The sequence below is a fragment of the Mesoplodon bidens genome (assembly GCF_964165515.1).
Source record: "Mesoplodon bidens genome assembly, chromosome: 4".
NCBI classification, from domain to species: Eukaryota; Metazoa; Chordata; class Mammalia; order Artiodactyla; family Ziphiidae; genus Mesoplodon; species Mesoplodon bidens.
In genome coordinates this window covers 30,146,551-30,171,420 of record NC_138160.1, presented here as the reverse complement: position 1 = coordinate 30,171,420, position 24,870 = coordinate 30,146,551, and the positions used below count along the sequence as shown (strand labels likewise).

General features: G+C 36.7%; 1 protein-coding gene across 1 annotated transcript in view; it reads right to left on the bottom strand.

Moving 5' to 3' along the window:
* SPEF2 (sperm flagellar 2) overlaps positions 1–24,870 on the bottom strand; it is a gene marked incomplete at its 5' end in the record, with an annotated part of 165,638 nt that overhangs the window by 139,821 nt on the left and 947 nt on the right. Inside the window, 5 exons of the mRNA XM_081232588.1 lie at positions 1,946–2,010; positions 3,488–3,628; positions 7,456–7,708; positions 15,265–15,367; positions 16,116–16,278. Of these exons, the coding sequence (XP_081088714.1) occupies positions 1,946–2,010; positions 3,488–3,628; positions 7,456–7,708; positions 15,265–15,367; positions 16,116–16,278 (725 nt within the window). The remainder of the gene's footprint in view (positions 1–1,945; positions 2,011–3,487; positions 3,629–7,455; positions 7,709–15,264; positions 15,368–16,115; positions 16,279–24,870) is intronic.

Sequence of the window (24,870 nt, the reverse complement as noted above, 5' to 3'; positions counted from 1 at the left end):
TGTTGCTCTAAGAAGTGAGGATGTCCGTATCTCATGGGCCTGCAGCGGTAAATCTCTGGCAAGACCAAGTGGAGGCTTCTGCAGAGAAAGGACTTGTGATAGACACTTCTATTTCCCTCCCTTTTCCCTCAAAACAGAGCCACGGTTTTATTCAGGAAAACAACTTACCCAGTTAAAGTCTACAATTCCCAGCCTCCCATTCTGCTAGGTATGGCCACGTGACTGAATTCTGACTAAGGCATAAGCAGAAATGTTATATGAGGCTTCTGGGAAGGCTCGTATAAGAAGCGATTTCAGATTGGATATCCACTTTTTGCCTCTCCTCCTTCCTGATATTGGAACGTGGGCCAAATGGCCGGAGCCTCGGAAGCTATCTCTTATTTGTGAATGTGACTTTGAAGACAGAAACCACACATCAGGACAGTGGAACTAAAAGGAAGGCTCAGTCCTTGTTGACCTTGGAGCAGCAACACATGCCCTGGGCTGCTTACCTTCTGATTTCTATTAATATTACAGGAGAGAGAAGTAAATATCCATCTAATTTAACCCACTCTGGTTTCGGGGTTTCTAAGGTAACTGATAGAGAGGCCTAGGTTCAGGTTGGGTTGGGAAGGCAGTGAGGATCAGGGTGAATGTTTGTACAGGAAGGATCTTTAAAACACTGAACCACGGACAGGGCAAGGACACTAAGGAATCAGAATGGATGCTGGTACCGGGATTGGGAGATGCTGTTGTGCTTGGTGTTGAGTCTGGTTGCTAAACTGTGTGGAAATCGAGGCGTCCCAAGAAAGGGGTGGGCTGCAGGGCTCCAGAGAATACCATTCACGAAAAGCAACAGAATGTTTCAATATTTTAAGATAGTCATTCTGGTGGACACCGTCTGTTTGTCACTCCAGAGCATGTGGCTGCTGAGATGAGTGAAAGAGTTGGAAGAAGTGGAGTGGTTTCATGGGCCAAGGTCAAGGGTGGGCGTGGCGGGGGTCAGGTGGCAGCTGCATGGAGGAGTAAGGCTTGGGCTGTGGTTATTTTAGGAGTGAGGTGAGCACTGATGAATATGGGGAGGGCTCAGGGTAGGGCATCAGGAGTTTCTGCAGAGGGAAGGGGGAAAGGCAAATAATGTATACATTCTTCATTCTGCTTCACTTTCCTTTCACACTTGACTTCCTCACCACTTCTCCTTCTAGTTTATTCTTATTCCTCCTCATTTGACTCTATTCCCTCTCCTTAAAAATATTAATATGGAACTGAAGTATATAATTCATGTATAGTTTTCTTCTTTAAGAGATTTATTTCCTATTCTATAAAACATAAATGAGTTTAGATAGTTTCCATGAAAAAAATGCAGAGAAGTTCAAGCTGTTCCTATATGTGTAGTCCCTAATCAATTATTTTCTGTGAGGCAATGACCCCTAATAGGAAACAAAAGGGGAGATCTTTATCTTTAGGAAAAAGAAGCCCATTAACCAGGCACTTTCTGTAAAGAACTCATTGAACTGTTTTAGTGCCATTCAGTCAACAAACTCATTCAACAACTTTTTACTGCTGGTCCCTGTGCTAAATTCTGAGGATGCAACATGATGGCAACCAAACCAGAGTCTAATAATGGCTTTTTTGTGACAAATGTAAATTAATAGTAACTTGAAAAAATGTTAGTGAGTGTTTAAAAAGTATGTGTGAACTTACAAGGGTAAGTATAACATAGAAAAATAAATTAACCTCACATCTCATAATAGCCACTTTCCCTTTTGATTTTACAAAAATTGTTAATGAACAACTAATCTGAATTTTAGCTCATTTATCTTCCTTAATATACGCTCTTAATGAAGATTCTAGAAGGTGAAAACATCTTTGGAACAGCTATTTCAGGTAAACTATTTCTAAATATTCAAAAGTTAAAGTAGAACGGAATGCAGTTTTGTGATTACTGAGATAATTTGCATCCTACCTTTCTTTTGCTTGGAGATCCTTTTTTATTAATGCTTCAAACTTCTTAATCTCATTGGCCACATCCTTTAAAGGAAATTCATTATCAGTTTTTCACCTCTAAAAAAGCATTGAAAATTTTCATTTACCACATTCATTCAAACTTATAAAGTGACATGCATTACTAATTCAAGCTAATTAGGAAGCAAGATCTGAAAAGCTACATTCTAGAATATTTTTCTAGGCTAAATATATCTAAAAGAAGGTGAAAATTGCCTAACCCGAACCATTCAGTTCACAAGTCTAGCTCTGACAGTATATCAAAGGGCATTTAATGAGAATAAAGATTATCAAACAGTCAGGACATGCATTGTTAATTACAATTCTTTTAAATGAGAATAAGCATTTTTTTTTGGACATAAATATTTCTTTAAAGTTATCTTGAGTGTTTTAAACATTTAAGGTTGTGCAACCTTACTTACACTATTAATTTGCTCTCTGAAAATTAATTTTAGCTAATCCTCTGCCTACGGCAAATCCTTATTAATAAGCTTTAATCAACTCAGGGAAACATGAGAATTAAATACTTTTACTAAAATGGGGTCAGAAAAAAAGCCTCTGTGTGGGTAGTACTTTTTAGAATCTAACTATAGGATTTTTAATATTTAAAAAAGTGAATTAATATAAAATGCAATGGATTTAGAAATCAGAGAGACCTCTCAATCTCTGCTTTAACAGCATTGTGTACTTGGGTAAAACATGTCAGTTTTCTGAGTCTCAGTTTCCTTATCTAAAAAATGGGGAAAATAATACCCTACTTAGAGAATTATTTACAAATTGAAGATGATGTGAAGTGCCCAACCCACAGCCTGGCATATAGCAGATGATCAATAAATGGTAGTTATTAATCTTTTTTCTTAAGGGAGAGAATATCCCTAACAATCATTATAGCAGTATACGGTGTAGATTGCAGGAATTAGTATCAAAACGTAGTATTGTTCCCTTGTGGAATATAATGAGATTATATCCTATTGGAATGAGTGACAGCTGGTATGGTCTAGTAAAATATCAATAATGTAAGTATCTTAAATTTAAATATGATGAGAGCAAGCAAGGTACTTAACATTTCTAGGTTTCATAGAAAGACAGTGTAGCATGGGGAGGAGGTATTGAGGAAAAGCAAATAGTAAGAATGGCACATGCATGGTATGGGTACCTGGACTGGCCCCTGTTGTACCCATGGGTATCATGACCCATTACAACAGCACCCACTCTGGCATAGTTTGTTAGTGACCACAGAATCCACAACACAGGAGCCACACAGGTTCTGTCATTTAATAGAATTTGCCATCCCTGTCCTAAAGCTACATTCTCTGTTTCTGAACAAATAACTATAAAATGGATTGGATATGCATATGGTGGAGGAGTTTTAAATGAGAAGGGACAATACCAGAAGTAATTTGAAAAGGAAGTAGGGAGTTCAGGGAAGTCGCTATATGTTTTAGGGGAAGATCATCCTTTCATTAAGATAAACACAACAGATTATTAAAGGGTTATCACTTACCTCTGCCTCTTTTTTCTTTTTCAACATTTTTTGAGTGTCAAGTGCTTTCAGAATACGGTTTGATGTGGGTTTAGGAATCTGTATGATAGCTGCTTGGATTTTAGCCATTATTTCATTTTGTCGTCTTCTGCTCAAGCGTTGCTAAATATCCCATACACATTAGTTTAGTTATTCAGTTCATCAGAATAATATGCAATGTTATACACTCACAGGTACACAGATACACAAATTTCCATTGAAATTTTAAGAACTCAGCAATTAACCAATGGACTGGGTGTTACAACTGTGTAACGTTAGGAAGCATGTGTCAATATAACTTATTTTGAAAAGTATGGTATTGAAACACAATTTTGGAATCCCCAAATTATGCCGATCAAATGTGTGTATTTTCATTCTGGATATCAACCCTCCCCCATATCACTAAAGCATCTGAAGCATTCATTTCTACCAGACAACTTAAAAAGAGGTCAAGTTGTCCCACTGTTCCAAAGAATGGCAGTTCTAGTTCTTAGCCGCAGGGAGATGCGACCATCAGCAAAGGTGGAGGCAGAGAAAGGGGAAAAGTGAAGGAGAGAAAGGTGAGAGCAGGCAGAGCATGAGGCCTGTACCAGGAACTGGCAACTCGGGCTGGATTCGTGCTTATGCATTGCGTAATATAGACATAAGTGGCAAACAATATACTATGCACTAATGAGTTTCTGGAAAAATTGTTCTATAAAACCTTTTAGATTTTAAAAGATCTTTGTTTTTCTTGGAGTTTTTGAAATTTTTCAAGTTTCTCAAAATGCATGTGGACAAGATCTTCATTCGTGTGTTTATATCTTTCTTGAAACCTACGTGTAACATGCATCAGATTGAAATCAGTTTGACGTGGTATCAGGTTTCTACGTCTCTAAATGAAGAAAGCATTTCAAGAAGGTTCCATTATTAGAGAAAAAAGAGTATATTGTCATTATAAGCACACATAAAATTTGCCTTCAAAATAAAATTTCTATGAATTACTACTGTTGATGGCTAAAATTTCTACGAATTACTACTGTTGATGTCCCATACCAATCACTCACACCCTTAATTGATGTAAGGACAATAAAAATGCATGATTTGAATGTTTTTTTACAAAAGTCTCATGTATGCTTTTATAATTAAACTTTTTGCCCTGAGTTTAATTTTCAATGAATGGTATTTGTATCCTTATAAATACATAAAAATAATTTATGAAACCAATTTCAACATAAAAGAGATAATATAAGAAGCTAGATTCTTTCCATTACTTAAGACACTTCCTAGTAAAAAGTGAAGAAATAATGAAAACTTCCAAGCCACTGGCAAGTAGGGTACAATAGTAAAAGAAAATGAACTCTCAGTGATGATTGTGAAGTGGGACACAGAGCAATGGCTAACGTATTTAACTAAAACTTTTATATTCGAAAGTAATCTACTTAGAAGCTGATGACTTACAAAATCATTTTTTTAAATGGTACCATTGCTCAAACCATTCTTGGTCCTTCTTTTCTAAAACTGCCTCAGTAGATACTGACACTTACTCAGAAGATCAGTTAAGGCCCTGTGAGCTGTCTTTAAGCACTTACACATACCCCTGCTCTTTTCACTGTTAAAAATGTCCTGGCCTCCATCTTCACAGTGGCAATGAACATGTAAGGTCCTTCAACATCCTACCACCCCACTTCAACATATATATATATATTTTTTTTTCTTCAACTTAATTCTATTTCCCCCCAGCCCAGGAAATATCCATTGAGCCATCAAATAGCCTGCTGTTAAATGTGTGGAGTCAGCGTGCCTATGTTTGAGGTTTAGCTCTACTACCTACTAGCTTCATGAAGTTGAGCAAGTTACCTAATCTCTCCCAGTTTCATCATCTGTAAAATGGGAATAATAAAAGTACCTATCTCATAAGATGGTTGTGAAGGTCAAATGAGATAATATACATAAAGCACCTGGAACAGGGCCTGGCATCTCACTATGTATGTTCAATAAATTTTCATCATTATTGATATTAATATGTAATAGACACCTGCATCTTCCTCCACCTATATCAAAGAAAAAGGCATCTCTGCTTTTTTCATAAGATATCTCCTCCTTCATCTGAACCATTGATTCATTCTTCCTCTTTTCTTCCCCAGAGGGTCTCCTTCCACTTGGGTCCTCACACCACTCATCACCTGCCACTGAATCTTTTTCTCAATTGCTAAGTTGTCCCAGTCTCCCTGTCCATAAAATGAACAAATAATCTCACACTTCTGTTGAGTTTCTTTCATGCAGCTACTGTTATTCTCTCTTCTCCTTTATCTCCACGTGTCTTGAAAGAATGCTCCATTCTTCCTCATCTCCACTGCAATCCACACCACTCTGCTGAAACATTTTTCTCTCCCCAAAATGTAAGCTCTAAGAGAATTGGGTTTTTTCCTGTACTACTCACTGTGTGAGTGCCTGACATAAAGTAGGAGCCCAACAGAGCTTTGTTCAATAAATGAGTAACTGACTTTGGAAAGTCACCGTGGCCAACATTAAATCCAATGGATTTTTGTTTGGACTCAGCTCCACAGCACTTGTTTACACTTACTGTTTTATATTTTACAAAGAATTTTCTTATATATTGTTTTTCTTGAACTTACCAAAAAACCTAACTCTCAGGCAGGTAGATATAAACATCCTTGTTTCTACACTTGGAAAAAGTGAGATTGAGACTGTTCCAGGGACTGACCCAAAGTTAACCAGCTTTCACGTGAAGGAAGCAGGAGGAGATACTAAGTTATTGACTTTCAGCCTAATCTGATTTCTAGCTCTCTGTGGGTGCTGAGTTCATTCTGTTACCAGACTCATAAGGATATCCACCAGGAGTAGACAAATCTAAAAGTGGAAGTAGCTCTCACATTTATTGTCATTGTTGCTTCAAATTAAATTTTAAAATTCAATTATTTTCATTTATTTTTGTGCATTGCATCAGTACAGTACTCCCCATTATCCTACAGACCGGGAAAAGTTAATGGCCTTCACTTATCATAAGGAAACAGCACAGGAACTACAGAGATTTGTCAACTAAAGAGTTGTATCAAATAATCAAGAGACACTTAATGAGTATTTGCAGTGTTGAAAGCATCGTACTAGGCATATTTCTCGAACTTGAGGAACTAAAAATCTTGTGAGGCCATACGACAGATAAATAATGAAAGTTAGTCAGTACTATTAGTGAGAGGAGGTTAACACCAAAGAGTAACAATTACTTGTGCCCTACGAGCTCCACAGAAAGAGTCCATGTATACTGGGAAGGCTGCACAGAGTAGATGGAGGAAAGTTTGGGGGAAGCGGAGAGAGGAGAAGGGTGAGCTTGGGTGGTAGAGAGGGAAGAGCAGAAATATACAAGTCCTATTCAAGGACAGGCTGCCAATCAATGTAGAAGAAAGACTTTATGCTGAGGGTTATGAAGAAATAAAGTTAGAAAGACAGAATGAGACTCTTTAGTGAAAGAACTTGGATGCTAGTCTAATTTGGTGACAAGATTATTTGTAAATTAGCAGGTTTCTGAGCAGAAGAAACTAACAAAAGTGGAACTGAGGGCAGATTCACCTAGTGGTTGATTAACCTCCAGTAGAAAGCCTGAAGATCGGAAGCTGCATTAGTAGGTTACTGCAGTAGCTCAGCAGTAGGTCTGAGCAGATAGGATAGGGGTAGAAATGGAAAGAGAGGAGCAGGCATAAAAAGCACTGGGAATTAGGAGCAAACAATTGATAAGTTATTGGCAAGTGGTGGATAGGATAGAGAGAGGCATCAAAAATGGATAAATGAATTGAAAATCTTAATTTAAAATAAAACCCAAATATGGCCAGTAACATACATCAGGGACATATATGCCTGATGGGGCTTCTTTGAGAATGCAACATCACTGCTGTGTTCCTTTACCAAGCTTTATATTGTGATATGCTTATAATGTTTCTTTATGTACTTACATCTTGAAAAGTCTTGCTTTTCACGTTTTGAACTTTTGTATTTGTCAGGCATTGCATGGTTTGCATTTCCACTCCAGTCAGCACACCTTTCTTTTTTCTCTGGAGAGCAATGTACAATTGATATAAGAGTTTCGTGGCCACCCCAGGCTTTTCTGTGATGATATTGTGGGCCACATTCTGATCAAACTGCACACCCAGAAGGTGAAGTGTGGGCTCCAAGCGAGAAAAATTATTAAGTTTGGCACTTGAAATCCTAGGCATTAAAATATTTTACATAATTAGACACTGAAATAAAGCAAACAACAAATATCAGAGGTATTACCATGATCCCATATTATGAATTATCCCATGTTCTTTTAAATATACCAATTCTCTCTAAAACCACTTAATCATGTAGATACATTGAGATTTTGTGTATTGCCCTAACTCCATGCATTTATTTCTCTTGAGTGGCTAAACTAAAACCCATTAATTTCATATACTCTTCTACTTAAATAGATGCTAGAATTTCTGCAAGAAGTCAGTACAAAAACATAACTAAATGCCTTCTTCTAAATGGAAAAACTTAACTATTGTTTTGAAAAATATTTTACTCAGAAGACAAAATTGCAATTTAAATGTCCATTTCTTTAAGTGATGTCATTACTAGAACCTGAAAATAACCTTATTTTCAGTTGCAGTGACAACTCTCACAGTAATCCCCTCAGGTATTATCAGAAATATTTAATTAAATAACATTAGCTATACAACTAAATTAGTTATGTAATCTTCACTGTACATTTCATATTACTTCTTCAAGAATCGCTAAAGACTTTCTAAAATATATGTATTATTGAATCACCTATTATCAAATTAGGCTCACATTTTAGAAGAAATTCATTAATTCATTTATTAATTTACTCTCTCAACTATGCCAATAATTTATTTAATTTAATAAATTTTTATAAATTTATTAAAGTCTTACAAAGATGACACCCTGCCCTTTAGGAGTTCATAGTGGGAAAACAGATGAATAACAAGTAGTGATAAATTGATGTAACTGTTGTAATAGAGGTCTCAAAGGACCTAGGGCTGTCAGTAAGCCTATGCATCCAGTGGCAGAAAGAATGCAAAAGATGTTAGATGCAATTCCAACTTTTGGGCCTCTCTGTGATCAAACTGTATGCAAATGTCAGTTTTAACCACTGGTCTATTTTCTCCTTACTTTAACTTCCAAAAACTCAGTGACATTCTTTGATGGAAAAAATACACTGAATACTTAAATATAAGTCAAAGTCACATCCTCTCCCTGAAAAAAGATGATACTTTAGAACAGAGGGAGTTGGTGGAATTTCTAATATTATAGGGTTACTCACTCAATAACTTCATTTTGCACTATAATATTATTTGGGGAAGATACAATGACCTTTAATGACCTCAACTGAATGTTTAGAAGCTGAAAGAGATCACTTAGCACTTCTTTTTAAATTTTAATTAATTTATTTATTTTTGGCTGCATTGGGTCTTTGTTGCTGCGTGCAGGCTTTCTCTAGTTGCAGCGAGTGGGGGCTACTCTTCATTGCGGTGCATGGGCTTCTCTTGCTGCGGAGCACAGGTTCTAGGCATGCAAACTTCAGTAGTTGTTGCACGTGGGCTCAGTAGTTGTGGCTCGTGGACTCTGGAGCACAGGCTCAGTAATTATGGCGCATGGGCTTTGTTGCTCCAAGGCATGTGGGATCCTCCCGGGCCAGGGATCAAACCTGTGTTCCCTGCACTGGCAAGCGGATTCTTAACCACTGAGCCACCAGGGAAGCCCAATTAGCACTTCTTAAACTTTATATACTGTTCCTAGTATATTATTTCTCAAGAGATAGCTCTCAAGCAGTGGTTCTAAACATGTTTTTTTTAAATCACATATACCATCCTTTGGAAATCTGATGAGAGCTATGAAACTTTTTCCACAGGAAAGAAAACACACATTCATGCAGATATACAAAATGTGTATACCATTTGCTGGTATTTGTGAACCTCCTAAAATCTATTCTAAAAGTGACTGTTAGCTGCCAAGGAGGTGGATCTGGGGAAATATAGGAATGATTTCTAAATATAAATAAGGAGCCAGTATCACAGAAAGGCCAATGTCAACAAATGTAGTGACACAAGACACTGAATTCCTTTTCCAGTTCTGTGGTGTAACTTATCGTCCTATTTCCTCTATTTGGTTAAGTATATTTAGTGTGGCATACCACATCAACCAAACTTTGAATGAAATATTTTAAATTGATAAAGAGAAACAGATCTTAGAGGGGATAAGAAGAGATAAGGAATGCTACAAGGTAATCTTATCAACAAAAAGGGTAAAGCATTTCTTTAGGTCTTCTCATGTCATGTCCAGTTTTGCAATTTTTTCCCCCACAAATGACCTTACAGTTTGAGATAACAAACACTGGACTAAAATGATTAGGGTACAGCAGACCATGTTTTGAAGAGTCTTATTGTGACAGAGGATGGTCAAATCAAAGACCTGTGTTCACATTCCTTGGATGGGCACCTGGCATCCCCTTTTGATCTTCCATCACAGTTCATCCTTTCATGTCCTTCTTATCCTAGGAGCCCTGTATGCCTTGTCCACTACACTTACTTGGAAAGATATGGCCTGAGAACCACTTTTCAGAGATTTTGCCTGGGTCATAACCTTGGGCTTCAGAGGTTAGAGGCACCATAATTCAGGAGGGAGAATCCAAAAACAAACACTATTCATTTCCAAATTTTATCAAAATTTAGCTCTGTACCCAATAAAAGTGAAGAACACTTCCCCTCCTCTTTCTTGTGTTGCGCAACCCCCAGAATTCAGAGTAGCCTGCTAACACTATGGTTCAGTGACACAGTAGGCTTTAAAATGGCTTTTACAGTCTGGCCAAAGTGTTCAGGTGTAATAGTATTTCCCCCGGAAGCTTTTAATACATACTCTAAATTTCCAACCAAAATTTTGGGAATATAACTGGTGTGTAAATTGGTGGAGTCCACTCTTGTTACAGTATATGCTCACTCAGTATAACATGATAATCAACAGTTGTTTTTGAACCCAGAGAATCCACTGGGACATCTTTGCTCTGAAGACATAGCATATGATGTAAATGATGACCCCTGAGGGGATAAGGAGTGTATTCTGGGAAAAGTCTTCTCCCTCTCTACTTGCAGTCCTTATTTGCCAAGGGATTACCAATCTCCTCTCCTCCTTGCCACCTGCTGAGGGAATACATCTCACAAGGTAATTAGAAGCTGCCTTCCCAAGGGATATCCATGTTCCTTTACTTTTTATTCTTTTAACTAATCTGCTCATTTTTCACCCTCTGAGCTGGACTAAAGATATCCCAAAACAGAATTCTTTCAGAGTTAGATGAGTTATTCTTAGGATTAAGTAATTCCCAAAGCAAATAACTTCAAATTATTAGCAACATAGATTTAGTTTACTGTTAACATTTTAGACTAAAGATCCTAGAAAATATTACACAAAAATCCCCAAATCATGAGCTCTGGCACTAACTAGCTGTCTAAAAACCAGGCTTTACAAAGAAGGGTCATTTTCCCCACTAAATACACTATTACAAAGATCATACCCACAGATTTACTAATTCTTGCCTTCTTTAAAATACCATGTGCCCTGGAAAAAATGTGGGTTGTTCCAGGAACTAAAGATGGATAGTATTTGGTTGTCAGGACAAGTAGGTCCCTCTCCCCATGTTAAGAAAAGTAATGACTCAGTGGAACAGAAAGTGAGTTCTTTGCAGTGAGTGAAAGGCAGGACTGCTACACATGATAATATTCAGGGCACACACTTGTGCAGGGGCAGGGCAATACCTGGCATGTGGTTGTTTTATCCAAAAAGGGGCTTCTTTTTCTTTGCACAGAGGTCTCTCTGTTCACTAAGACCTCTGTCTTCACGGTTACCTCCATCCATATGGGGTCCCTATTTCCATTTCACACAAAGGCCTTCTATGGCCTGGCTAACAAGAGCCAACTTAGTACACGTGAAATACTGCATGCATGATCTGATCAGTATGGTTCTTTAAGTTTTCTGTACTGAACCAGATATACTTTCTGAAATCATTCATTTATTTAATAGAGAAACATTATTGTGTGCCTGCTATGGTCCAGGGACAATGCCTGGAGCACAGAGAATAAACATACTATGCAACTTTGAGTAACTTTGCAATCTAGTTAAGGAGTAAACCTTCATATATTCATTATCAAACATTATTTGGTCTCCTTCACATGGCAGTAACTCTGATAAGAACTGAGATATAAATAAACAATTATAACTTAATGTGATAAAAAAAAGGGATGTCCAAAGTGTTATTAAGACAAAGAGAAAAAAAAGAAAACAAAGAGGAAAAGAAAATTAAATCTGCTAGGGGACCAAACACAGTTTAGAGAAGGGGTGGATTTTTAGCTGGATCTTAAGGATGAATAAAAGTTTCTCATGGTGGAAGTAAAGGACGAATGTTAATATGCAAAGTTGCAAGGCATAAAAAAACACATGACATGTTTGTGGACCAAAGCAGTTTATGTTAGGGCTCCAGACCAGTGGAAAATGCAGCTGGAAAGGTGGATGAGGGTCACACAGGGAAGCATTTTGTAAGACAGGCCTTGAGAAACAGAAACTGGAATATCTAAAGTTTATTAAGCTGATGGGGAAACCACACTTAAAAATGTGGGTGTAGAGCTCTATCTGCCTACAGAGAAGTTCAAACAAGGTGTCTAAATGCAGGATTTATCAGGATATGCAGCCATTCATTAATTCAAAAAACATGTGCCAGGCCTGTGATGGCCCTGGGGATCCAAAGAAAAATAACTCATACCCATAACTTTAAGGCACTTGAATGTACAATGTGCAATGTGAAAGAGACACAAAAAAAGAAACTGACAACAAAGTGACCAGTGTTATAATAAGTAAATGTACAAGATAACTTTATAACTTTCATAAAGGGATAATAAGCAACAACAACAAAAAAGGATTGGAAACCTGGTTACATGCAGACCATCACAAATCAATCTGGTCATATGAGAACTTGTGAGAAAGCAAAAGGAGAAAAGAAGGGCATAGACTTTTACCAGGTAGGTAAAATCTTATACCCTGGAAATCTTATACCTTAGAGGCTGATCCTGGCTTCCACTGGAGGGGAGGAAATTAAGGTAGAAGCAGAGTGGGCACAGGGCTAGGAGCTCAGGCAGAGGAGGTAGTTGGGGCTAAGCTGTGAAGGACCGTGTATCCCTTGCCCTTGAGGAAGAGATGTGAGACATGGGGTGTAGGGTATGGATTAGAATGTTACCCAGTACCCTAGAAGCTTAAGGAATTGTCTGGGATTAGCAACAGAGGCTTATTTGTTATGAAAATGTATTTCCAATCCATGACTCCTCTTGTATTATACTATTATTACCTGTACAACTAGCATAATCTGGATTGTGAAAGAATGACTCACCTCTAGAATGGAGGTACCAGATTCTTTGGCCTTAAAGTCTTGCAACATAGGTACTGCTCAATGGAAGCCTACCATTCCAAGCAACCAAAAACTAAGAAATACTTGAGTGGGAAATATTAGGTTAAAACATGGAGATGGAGCAGGATGTCAGGAATGGTAGAGCAAGGACCTCCAAAAATCCATTCCTCCATAAAGGCAATAATAAAACTGCCAAAAATTATGAAAATCAACTTTTTCATAACTCCAGAAATTATCCAAAGGCTTATAACAATCTAAGAAACATTTATTTAAGAAAAAACTTAATCTCAGTTAAAACAGAGAGCTTTTGATCGTTTTAACTTGCACTATTCCCATTCCCTTCTCCCCAGCTCTACAGTAGCCTTGCAACAATAGAGGCTGTAAAAACCAGCAGCCTAGCAGCCATCAGAGAGGACAAACAGGTTTAAACCTTCTCAAAAAGTCCTATCCTCAGGACATTGTCATTATTTGATATTTTTTAGAGCTCAATCACTGAAAAAAGACTTATTCCCAGGGTATTAGTGAAAAACAATCAGTGGTAATTGTTTAAGATCACAGCTACCTAAGGCAGTGATACCACTGGAGCAAATAAGAGCCTACTCAAAAACTTAGAAGGAAGATATAAGAATAAAATATCCATTGGGCGCTTTGAAAAGCTCTGACATATTCCTGCAGATCTAGAGGGCCATATACATGTGTAGGAATGTTTGGATAAGCAGGAAAGACAGAAGGAGGTCCAAATCTCTCACCTCTGGCTGATCTTGAGGTCCTGTACAAGCAGGAAGTAAAGGCTAAGGCAGGGTTGTAAACTATGAAAGCATTGGAGACACCTCAACAAACTCACAGTCTCTCAGTCAGGAAAGGTTTATCAGTTCAAGATATTTTAAAATATCTCTGTTCATTTGCTGAGCTCTGTTCATTTGCACTATTCACTAAGCTAACCAAGCAGAGTCTTCAACTGCTGTACACAACAATGAATACAGACTTTCCAAAATTAGTCCAAGAGAGTCATTAAACAAATAAGAAGCAACAGCAACAACAACAAACCATGGGAAGGTGGGATAATCTGAGTTAACTCGTATTATTTTAAATGTCTATTTTCAACAATTATGAGACACACAGAGAAAAAGGAAAGTATGGTCCATACATAGGGGGAAAAAAGGTCAATAGAAACTCTCTGAGGAAGCCCAGATGCTGAATTTATTAGACAAAGACCTTAAGTCAGCTATTATAAATGTTAAAAGAACTAAAACATTCCATTTTTTAACCATTAAAAAAGAAAGTATGAGAACAACATCTCAACAAAAATAGAATATCAATAAGGAAATCGAAATTATAAAAATAAGAACCAAGTGGAATTCTAAGGTTGAAAAGTACAATAACTGAAATGTAAAAATTCACTAGAATAGCTCAACAGGAGATTTGAGTTGTCAGAAGAAAGAATTGGTACACTCATAGGTAGATCGACTGAAATTATTTATAGGAGAAACAGAAAGGAAAAAGAATGAAGAAAAATGAACAGAATCTCAAAACACATAAGCTCATTTGAATCATGAGAAAAAATATCAGACAAATTCCAACCGAGGAGCAATGTACAAAATACCTGACCAGTTATTAATTTTTCTAAACTGTAAAGATTATCAAAAACAAGGAAAGTCTGAGAAAGTATCTCAGCCAAGAAGAATCTAAGGAGACATGGTTATAAAATATAATGTGGTATCCTGGTGAGATACTGGAACAAAAAAGACATTAGATAAAAATTATAACAAATCTTTGGTACAAAATGTACCATATGAATATAAGATGGTAGCAGTAGGGGGAACTAGATGTGAACAATATGGGAACTCTCTGTACTATCTTTGCAATTTTTCTGTAAATCTAAAACTGTTCAAAATAAGAAGTTTATTTTTAAAAATCAACAAAGCCTCAGAGACCTGTGGGATACTGTCAAGTATACCAACATATACATAGTGGGAGTCCCAGAAGGAGAAGAAAGAGAGAAAGAAAGGGCAGAAAGAACTTTTGGAGAAATGATGGGTGAAAGCTTCACAAATTTGATAAAACACAGGACTGCAGGAATACAGAAGTTATTAAAATGGGGCCCATCTAGAGATGAGGGCTTGCTGCAACCTTATAACTTTCTCTCCTTTGTACTCCTGGGACAATGAAGTATGTATATGTGAGGAAGCAGCAATTTCCATACCAATGGATGCTTGTCTGGTTTAGGGGAATCTTGTGGTAAATGATTCTTTAATGTTAACTTTGGGCTAAAACCATCCAAATGCCAAAGGAATTGACCTTTTTTAAAGTAAGGAATAATCTCACTAACCTGCTTTCTGAAAATTCTGCAAAATCATCCTGAAGTGCAAACTTGTGCAAAACTTCTCCAATTAGATAGCCATTGGAAAATGCCTTTGCAAATGACTTGGGACCTGAATTTTAGAATGTAGAGATTAAAAAAGTAAATATAATGTTGTACATAGAGTTTATATATTTTCATTATGTACACATAGAGTAAAACTTCATAATTTAACTTGAACTCAAAATGCCATGAAAATACTTCTAAAAACATCTTGTAATAACCAAATGAAAATATTGAAGTTTAACAGTAGACATCTTATAAAGACCCCTGAATAAATGTAGATCAGTAGTTGATAACATATGACATTTTGAAGGAAAAGACAACTTTTGATCAAACCAAACAAAACACAACCGATAAAACATATAACCTTAGATCTAAAAACAAGCACAGGGAGATCAGCTCGGTGCTTTGTGACCACCTAGAGGGGTGGGATAGGGAGGGTGGGAGGGAGGGAGATGCAAGAGGGAAGAGATATGGGAACATATGTATATGTATAACTGATTCACTTTGTTATAAAGCAGAAACTAACACACCATTGTAAAGCAACTATACTCCAATAAAGATGTAAAAAAAAATAAAAAATAAAAACAAACCCTCAATATATTTTATAAAATTATACTCTAATACCTTAGTTATCAGTAAAACCTGTGGATGATGATTTCATATTCTGGCCAGGTAAGGTACAATCTAATGTCTTTAAACCTCAACACTTAATTTTAACCATCTTGCAATGGAAATTTTACAGAAATCATCTGCAGCTTCTTAAATAAAGCCTGATGAACATAATCAAGCTTTTCCTTGTTGGCTCCAGGGTTTACTCCAGTCTAGTTGGAGACAGCCCAGAGGAAGACAGACTTTGGAGCCAGAGATATCTATGCAGGAATCTCGGCTCTGCCTTTTACTAGATGTGCAACCTCTTCCAAGCTGCTTAAGCTTCCCGAGTTTCTGTCCCCTCAGCATATCTATATCTATCTTGGAGAGCTATTTTAAAGATTAAAGGTAATGTATGAGAATGCCTTGATACCATGCCTGCCACATAGTATGCACATAATGATGAGCGCAGAAAAAGAAATTAAGTGTTAAACAGAATTTGCTTTCTTTAAAAATGTCCTTAGCTTGGGGCCCCTTGTATTTTTCTTATGAAGTGAAGGATATAAGGTTACATGGTATTCAAGAATGATATACAAAGTCTATACATAAAATAAATTATATTATCATAGGACAAAGCCATCATCTCTCAAATGACTTCAAAATCATCCAAAAATCTTCAATGTATTTCTATCAGAGTCCTTTAGGCAATAGCAATACTAAATATCTATAAAATATCATATATTATCACAGTATTGCAAACTCATTCATACTGAATTATCCTCTTGTATCTATTTGACTAGTAATAAGGTGGTTATCTGAAAATGAAGAAAAAATAATTTCTTCATGATTTGTAGAACTGATGCTTGGTGCATGGTTGCAGGGAGGTGAGATGAGTTGCTCCATAAAGGCCACTGTACAGAGACCTTACTCAGAAGACTTCACATTATTATAAGACTCTTGCATATTTGACACCAGCCCACAATTTTACCCAAAGCTTTCCTGATATCTGTTCTCAAAGTAGTTTATACTCAGTAATACCCCAATTCTTAGGCTAAATCAATATAATTATAAAGTAGTTTAAAAAGATGTCAACTATTCTCACTGATTCTGTTTACTTGGGGTGAGCCCCTAAGCTATCTAGTACTAGAATCTATTGACTGCCTTCTGGCATCATACAGCAGTAGTCTTGGAAGCAACTGAAATCCAAATAGGTCCTTCTGCCCCCAAAAGGCAGAGGTGTGCCATCTCCTCCTGCTGAGTCACTGCAGATTTCTCCTTTCCTCAGAGACTTACCACTGCTGGCCTCCAACGCTGTTCCCTGGTTTTCGGCTGCCACCACTGTCCTCACTGTGCTATCTGGGCTGCTCTGGCTGTGCCTTGCACCTCTTCTGTCTGTTGCTTACTCCTTTCTGCTTCTTTCCTTTTTCTCTTCTATAGCCTGTCCCTATTCTTAGCTTTCTGAAGTGCCATTGGACATACAGTCATTGTCAGACTATGGATTCCTACCAAAAATCTAAAGACTATTATTTTGTATTCAGGGGTTACTGCTATGTCGCCTTTGGGTGGTCTCGTTCCCCCACTCTCACTGGATTTTGCACTTTGCCTATTGTTCCTGTTAACTGAAGACCTGAAACCTAGCCTGTGAATAACTGGGGAATAACTGTATCCAAGTCCATCACTCTCAATTTATCAGGCAAATGGTCTGTAGCAAACTCTTTGCTACAAAAAGTCACTAGAAAAATAAAATCATAATTCACTTCCTTTGAAGTGGCAGGACTTATTAATAAGGCAATTCGGATATGGTTAAAATAGGGGCATTTTGGATATAAAGGTCAAAGAAGAACAGTAAACACATTATTTCACTGTCAAGTAGTTTACTATAAATAAGTATGAAAGCATGTGTCTGCAGCTCTGTGTGTATTAGACACTTTCAGATTTTTTTTTCTTTTTTTGCACCACAGGAGCATAGAAGACAATAATGAGTGAAGAGCTATAGCAAACAGCAAAAGTAACAGAGAGAAAACACATAGAAAAAATGAAAGAGGAGAACAAAGAAGAATACATGCAAGAAATCAGATGAAGAAAAAGCAGATAAGCCAGGAATATGTAGATTAAAAAGTGTGGAAAGGAAGATAAGAAGCCAGGGAGAGAAAGAAATGGAGAGAGGCGAGGGGAGGGAAACAGTAAGGAAAAAAGAAAACTCAAAGGAAAGATGATTTTTTTCCCTTTGGTTTATCAAATTTTCCTTCCCAGTAAATGTTCCGGAATACCATGACTAACTTCATGACGGCCACCTCTATAAGTTAATTTGCTCTCACAACTGGAATTATGTACAGGAAAGAAGAGGTGGGTTGACTCTAGGATAAGGAGCAATGCAGAATATGAGAAATACATGAACCATGGGAGCCCAGTGACATTCTTCACCCTGAGCTCTAAAATGATCTACATCTGGGAAACGTTGTTCAGCAGCCACTCAGACATGCCTCCAGTCTTCCAAGCCTCAGATCTGATCTCCATCACTAATGTTCTCATTTGCTAAAATCTTTGATGTGGGCCTTTGTCTACCTTAGGCTGGGACAGAGGGCAAAACGGTCTATGTGTTTCTCCACCTGAGCCAGCTGGAGAAAGCACAAAAGAAGATAAGACTTCTACATTCCAAATGGTAATGAGGAGAGCACAGGCTCTGGAGAAATATTCTCTAGTTTGACTCTTTGACCATTTATAAGCCCCGGGACTTTGGATAGTTACACAGTTCCAGTGTCCTGTCTTTAAAAGAGAGAGAGTGATGGGGTCTACCTCCTGAGAGTTGGTTTGAGAATTAAATGAGATAATTGCATGTAAAGTGCGTAGCATAATTCCTGGCATATAGTAAGTGCTCAGTGATCATTTTATTGTTATTATTACTGCCTCCTAATCTAAGACAACAGGTTATATCAATTACACGATTGTTAAGCTCAGTAATAGATCCTCAATGACTACAGTACAAACATCTTTATTTAAAGGTAACTCAGTACTCAGAGAACAAATATTTGACTCTATCCTTAAATTCAGATACAGGCCTACCCTTGGGGCCAGATAAGCTATAACACTCTCTCCAGTCTGAGGAAGCGCATGTAATCAGACATAGTTGATCTTTACAGCAAACCATCTGAGTGGGAGAAATAAAGACAAAACGTAGCCTCACAGCATTTCTGGTCAAGTTTTGCCACCAAATGACTAAAGAGATTTGGGGGTTTGCGGATTGTAGACAAGGGGCTATAGACCTACACATTCTAGGCTAACTGTCCTTTGCTCCTCCTTCACTAGAAGATCAAAGACCTAGCCTAGGTTATCAACCACATTTTAAAAGCCAAGCAAATTTACTTTCATTTGAGAGAGAGAAAAGCAGCTGCTGGTGGCTGGGTACTGGCCTGGCCCAGTTAGGCCCTGGTGTTGCTAGGAGTTGGCCCAGCACTTACAGCTAGACCTCGGCCTTCTGCTGAACATAACAATTCCACATCACACCAACACCAGACAAGGCTACTCAGTGACCCTGATGGATTAAGACAAAAACAAAAACTCTCTGTAATCATGTCTGAACTCAACCCGAAACAGTATTGGCCAAAACACAAAAAATGATCAAATATCATCCCCCTATTCTGACTGATATGAGTGGCTGCTGCTTTTTCTTTTTCCTTGCTTTGCTCTCCCCACTTCCTAGATAAGTTTTATTAAGATATCCAATCATAGAGTTGTCTATGCTCCCTTTACAAGTTCCAATTCAGAGCAAAGCGCTGCTTCCTTGAGCCCTCCCCAAAAAACACCTAACACAAACCCAAATGTTATAAGGCCTCACATCCTCTTCTTGAGATGCCCCACAGTTCCTCATGGTATGTGTTACAACAAGTCAGTAAACTCAATTTTGTTCAACTACAGGTGTATCCTGTGCTCTTTGGCTGGAGGACATTGACAATTTCTTTTCTTCCAGTACCAGAATAGGATGATCAATTTTTATACTTTTCTCCTTTGAAGACTTCACCATAATTCTCAAGATTTACTATCTGAAACAAAAATCTCAATTGCTATATTATGTAACCTTCTTTAATGGTTAAAATTTGGGGTGGCATTCTTGGAACTTCATATCTTAAAATTTTGACATTGATTTATACAACAGTCTTCCGTTATTAGATTTGCTGTCTCAATTTCTAGTCAGCAGAGGCCAAATTTCAATCAAGGAAAATGCTGCTGAACTAACCAGGAAATATCAAATAATTTGTTATATTACATGACAAACCATGTATTTCCTAATGACCCTGAAAGGCTAAAGTATGAGAAAATGTGTGGTTTAATAATACCTGGGGGAAAGAGGAATGAACTAAAAGTCAGCGTACTCAGAATCTGCTACTAACTTTCCACTACCTAGCTGTATAACCCTAAACAAATCTCTACACATATCTGATTTGATTTCCTCATGTGCCAAAGAAGAATTAAATGATGTCTAAGATTCTTTTTCAGATCTAAAATTTTATGTCTCTATGATATGGTAAGGTCACAGGCTAATAAAAGGTCACTACAATACATTATAAAATATGGTATATAAATAAATATTCAATAGGATTTTTTGATATCTCTATTTTTTTCTTAAAATAAAATTTGGTACTTTTGAAAAAATGTGGACATAAGACCTTTAGTGAGTGTACAGGGAACCCAGATTAAGTATAGTTAGTGCACAAGGGGTTAATTAGTCAGTGCACAGGGGGGTCCAAATTAAGGATGTCCCTAAAATTTGGGACATCAGTAGAAAAAGTCACTCTCTAAAACAAAAACTACTGAGATTTAATACAAAAGGACAAACTTAGCCATCTATGGAAACCCGCTTATAAACCCAATTAACAAGGAATGTAGGCCATCTCTTAAAACTCACAATAATTTATCTATTTAAATTTTTTACTCATCATGTAAATGATAATCTTGAAACGTATTAGTTAAACTTATTCAGAATAGAGATATGCTACAATGGAAGAAAAATACACAAATAGTATAATTTTAGAAGCTTTTGTAGTAGTGGTAACACTGTAAAATATCACTGAACAGTATGATTTCCCCAAGCACTGGGGGAAGAGAAGGAGGAGGGAATCTGACTTTAATCTAATCTAACTTAATCTAATCGAATCTAACCACTCACTGATATCTAGATAAAATATCTCTAGAGCAGAAAAGTAAAACACATCAAGTATTAGCTTGATTTGAGGATTCTTTTGGTAATGTCTAATTTCTAACCATCAAGGAGCAATCTGATCTATAAATTTGGTCTCCTCCTGAGTGTACCAGCCCACCAAGACTTGCATTACTTTCTTTTGCCAGTATACCTTATTCTGCTGTCCTTTTCCACATGATGAATTGGTACTGTAGCTGATAAAATCAACAGAATGTAATTTCTGTTCGCATGTGACAATTCCTAAGAAGTTGCTTTAAGTAATAAAGCAGAGCTTCTGAAATCACAAAGGCGAGGATCAAGGCACCCAGGGTGACCTTTTCAAGATGAACAAATCCATAAAGTTCTGTCAAAAACAATACTTTACCCTACTTTTGTCTCACTCATACATTCTCATGTAATAAACAATTATTTACTAAGTGCCTATTATGTGACAGACACTATAATAGACATACTTCTAAAGTGAGAGGCCAAAAAGTGGTTGAAATAATATTTGAGTATCTAGCTCTAGTATAGATGATAGGCACTGTGGTAGATATTTTCCATCTGCAATCTCATTAGATACCCTCCCAAATATATAGCAATTATTATTATTACTTCTTAGGGTATAAAATTGGGACTAGAGATCATTCTTTATAATTTGGCTACTACAAAATCAAGACTTAGGGATACTAAACTTTCTTAACTCAGTTTTCTCTTTATTGGTTCCTTGTTACTATTGATAATAATGTTTAAGACTATTGAAACAATAAAAATATGCATAATAAGGTATTTACAATTTTCAATATATCTCCATCCAGAATCCAAAATAATATGGGCTGTCTTATACATCCATTTTTTACAAAGAATCTGATCTGTTTGGTACATGGAATTCAAATGCTTCTACTTATTTGTGGAGAATGTTTAGTTATGACATTCTGATGCCAGTTTCCTCTTACAGTGTATTCACAGGCGTTTTGTAAAACAGAGGCAATGCTTATTCTTGAAAATAACTGAGAGTTTGTAAAGAATTTTACAGCAGATCTCTTAGTAACATTATTCTATATTGCTTATTTTTGTTATAAAAATAATTGCTTGAATTTCAGATGTGATTTTGTGTTGAACAACTTTTTGTATTTTAAGACATTTCATTAACATACACGTCTAAGCATTATTTTCCAGGACAAACGGTTTTGTTAAACTTAACTCACTGGAGATCCTTAGCTTTAGTAACATAGATGTTGTCATAGATGTAGTGTCAGGTGTTGACACTAATCAAGCCTCTGGTGACTCCCAGAAACCTCATTAAGTGGAGGGAGACTATTCTCAACTGAGGATCATTGAAATTCATTTTCTTACTGCTGATATTCAGGGTAGTCCAGACAACACAAAATTCAACACGAGATGCTTTATCCAAATTGACTTCTACCTTTCAGAATAATCCAGAAATCAATCGGCTTTAGGTACCTCTCCAATGACAGCAATGCATTCACTTGGCATTCTCATTCTGTTTTCTTTGTCCCAGCAAGCAACATATGGACTGAACCACTTTTTTAAAACATCAATAAATCCACCTTTGCCATTTAAGCATCTAGGAATTAGGTTATGCCCTGTGAAGTTACAACATGCCTGGGTGGTTGAATTTCTGCACTGCTTGTGATTTCAAATTGAACAATAATCCTCATTAAAAGGAGCTCAAATGAATACACTTGGGAGGGTAAATTTTTAAAAAAAATATATTCCCTAAGCATAAACTCTAATATATAATACAGTGCATAAGAGCACTAGCCAAAGATCTACCTTCAAATTCTAGTTCTAGGACCTACTAGATGGGTGACCCTGAACAAATTACCAAGCTCACTCAGCCTCTTTTACTCATCTGTACAACTGGGACAATGCCTCTTAGAGCTTTTTTAAAGATTAAAAAAGAAAACCTATGTAAAAGGCTTAGCACACCACCTGGTATAAGTACCTAAGTGCTCAAGAAGGGGTAGCTTTTATAATTATTCTTCTTCCATTTATAAACTTTATTAGAGAAAATAACTCTTATGTAACCCTCCAATACTTTAAGATACTTACTATATTTCAACCAAAATATTAAACCTCTTTTTCTCCTATTTCATCATGTGATGTTTGATCTATTTCTTTGATTTTATATTTGTAAGGCTATATTGTATTTTCCTTTCAAATTATAAAGGCAATACAAGCAAAAAGCCAATAACACAGATGTATAAAAAAAAAGCCAGCAATCTTCTTTCCCGGGGTAACCAATACCAATACACTGGTTTATATCCTTCCACACTTCTCTCTATGCTTACACAAACCACAAAATGAAGAGTCCGGTGTATGTCAACAGCCTAGTATTTGCCTCTCCACACTTTTCTCTCACATATCCTCATGCAACAATGAAATTATACTGGTTACAATAAGCTATAACTTTTGTGTTTTATTTGAGCATTCTTTAGGTCAAAAGTTATAGCAACTAACTCATTTGTTCTAACAACTGCATAACAATCCAGAGCATCATCTACCCAAGTATTCTTCTATTGAAGGGTATTCAAACTGTTTCCATTTTTTTTTCTTTTTGCCCCTACAATCCATGTAGCAATAAACATCCTTGTTCAAATGTCCTTACATATTGGTGATTTTATTCTTGCATGATAGTTTCTGTAAAGTAAGATTTGGCATTACTATATCTCAGGGACTATTCTAAATGTTTTACATTTATTATCTCATTTAGTCTTGACACAACTCAATGCAATATTATTATTACCCCTATTTTGAATATCATAAAATTTAGGTAAATAAATTGCCCAAGGTCACTAGCTAGTAAGTGTGAATAAGTGACTTCAACCTAAACAGTCTGGCCTCCAAATCCTTCCTCTTAACAGGACCCTTATCCAGCAATTGCCCAATTACTTTCCCCAGAGGTTGTACCCACTTAACAGTCCTTCCGTGAGAGTTCCTCTAAACCATTCTAAGTCTTCCACTGTACACCATAGGATGGCTTATCTAATGACAGAAATCAACTGGCAGTGTGCTTCTTAGGTGCACAAATTCTATCTTGTTTGTTTCCAAACACAGTTGAATGTGTGCCCTATAGTCAGAAAAGCCTTTTACAATATGGAATTTGGTTACTTAGGGGATTGTCTCTCTCTTTTTAGGCTTCTCTTAGCAATTGGGATCAAAAAATGAATATGTATTGCTAGTGAATGGGATGCAGAATACTGCAGCTGTCTCTGCTAACAGCTTCCAGTGTTGTGCTTCGGGAAAGCAAACACTGGGAATTTTCCATTTATAGTTTATGTTACTTAAATTCTTACTTAAAAAGTCTCCAGTCTTTTAATATTCACGGAATGAAGTAATTCTTCCTCTTCCTCTCAAAACCAAAATTCCCAAACTGATTACAATTAGAAGGGCATACTACTGTTTTTATATATTTCTTATGAATTTTATTTACTTTTCTCAAGTGTTTCAATATACAACAGAGTCTTAGGGACTTGAGCAAAAGGTGCAGTTTTTATTAATCAAGTAAATAAATCAAATTAAACTCAGCAATTTGTAACTGCTTATCTTCGGAAGAGTATATCTTAAGGGCATGTTATTACATTTTGGCTCCTATGGTGAGAAAGAAATATGAAAAGAAAAATGCTAAATGCCATCCTGAGATCAGCATCGTATTTTAGGTGAGGAACAGTCAGAGACACATGGGATGATCATAGAATCCTGGGGAAAAAAATTACTGTGGTTCCCAGGGCATGTGTTGGTGGTGGTTTGGCAAAGAAAAAATCCGGGTTTTATACCTCAAG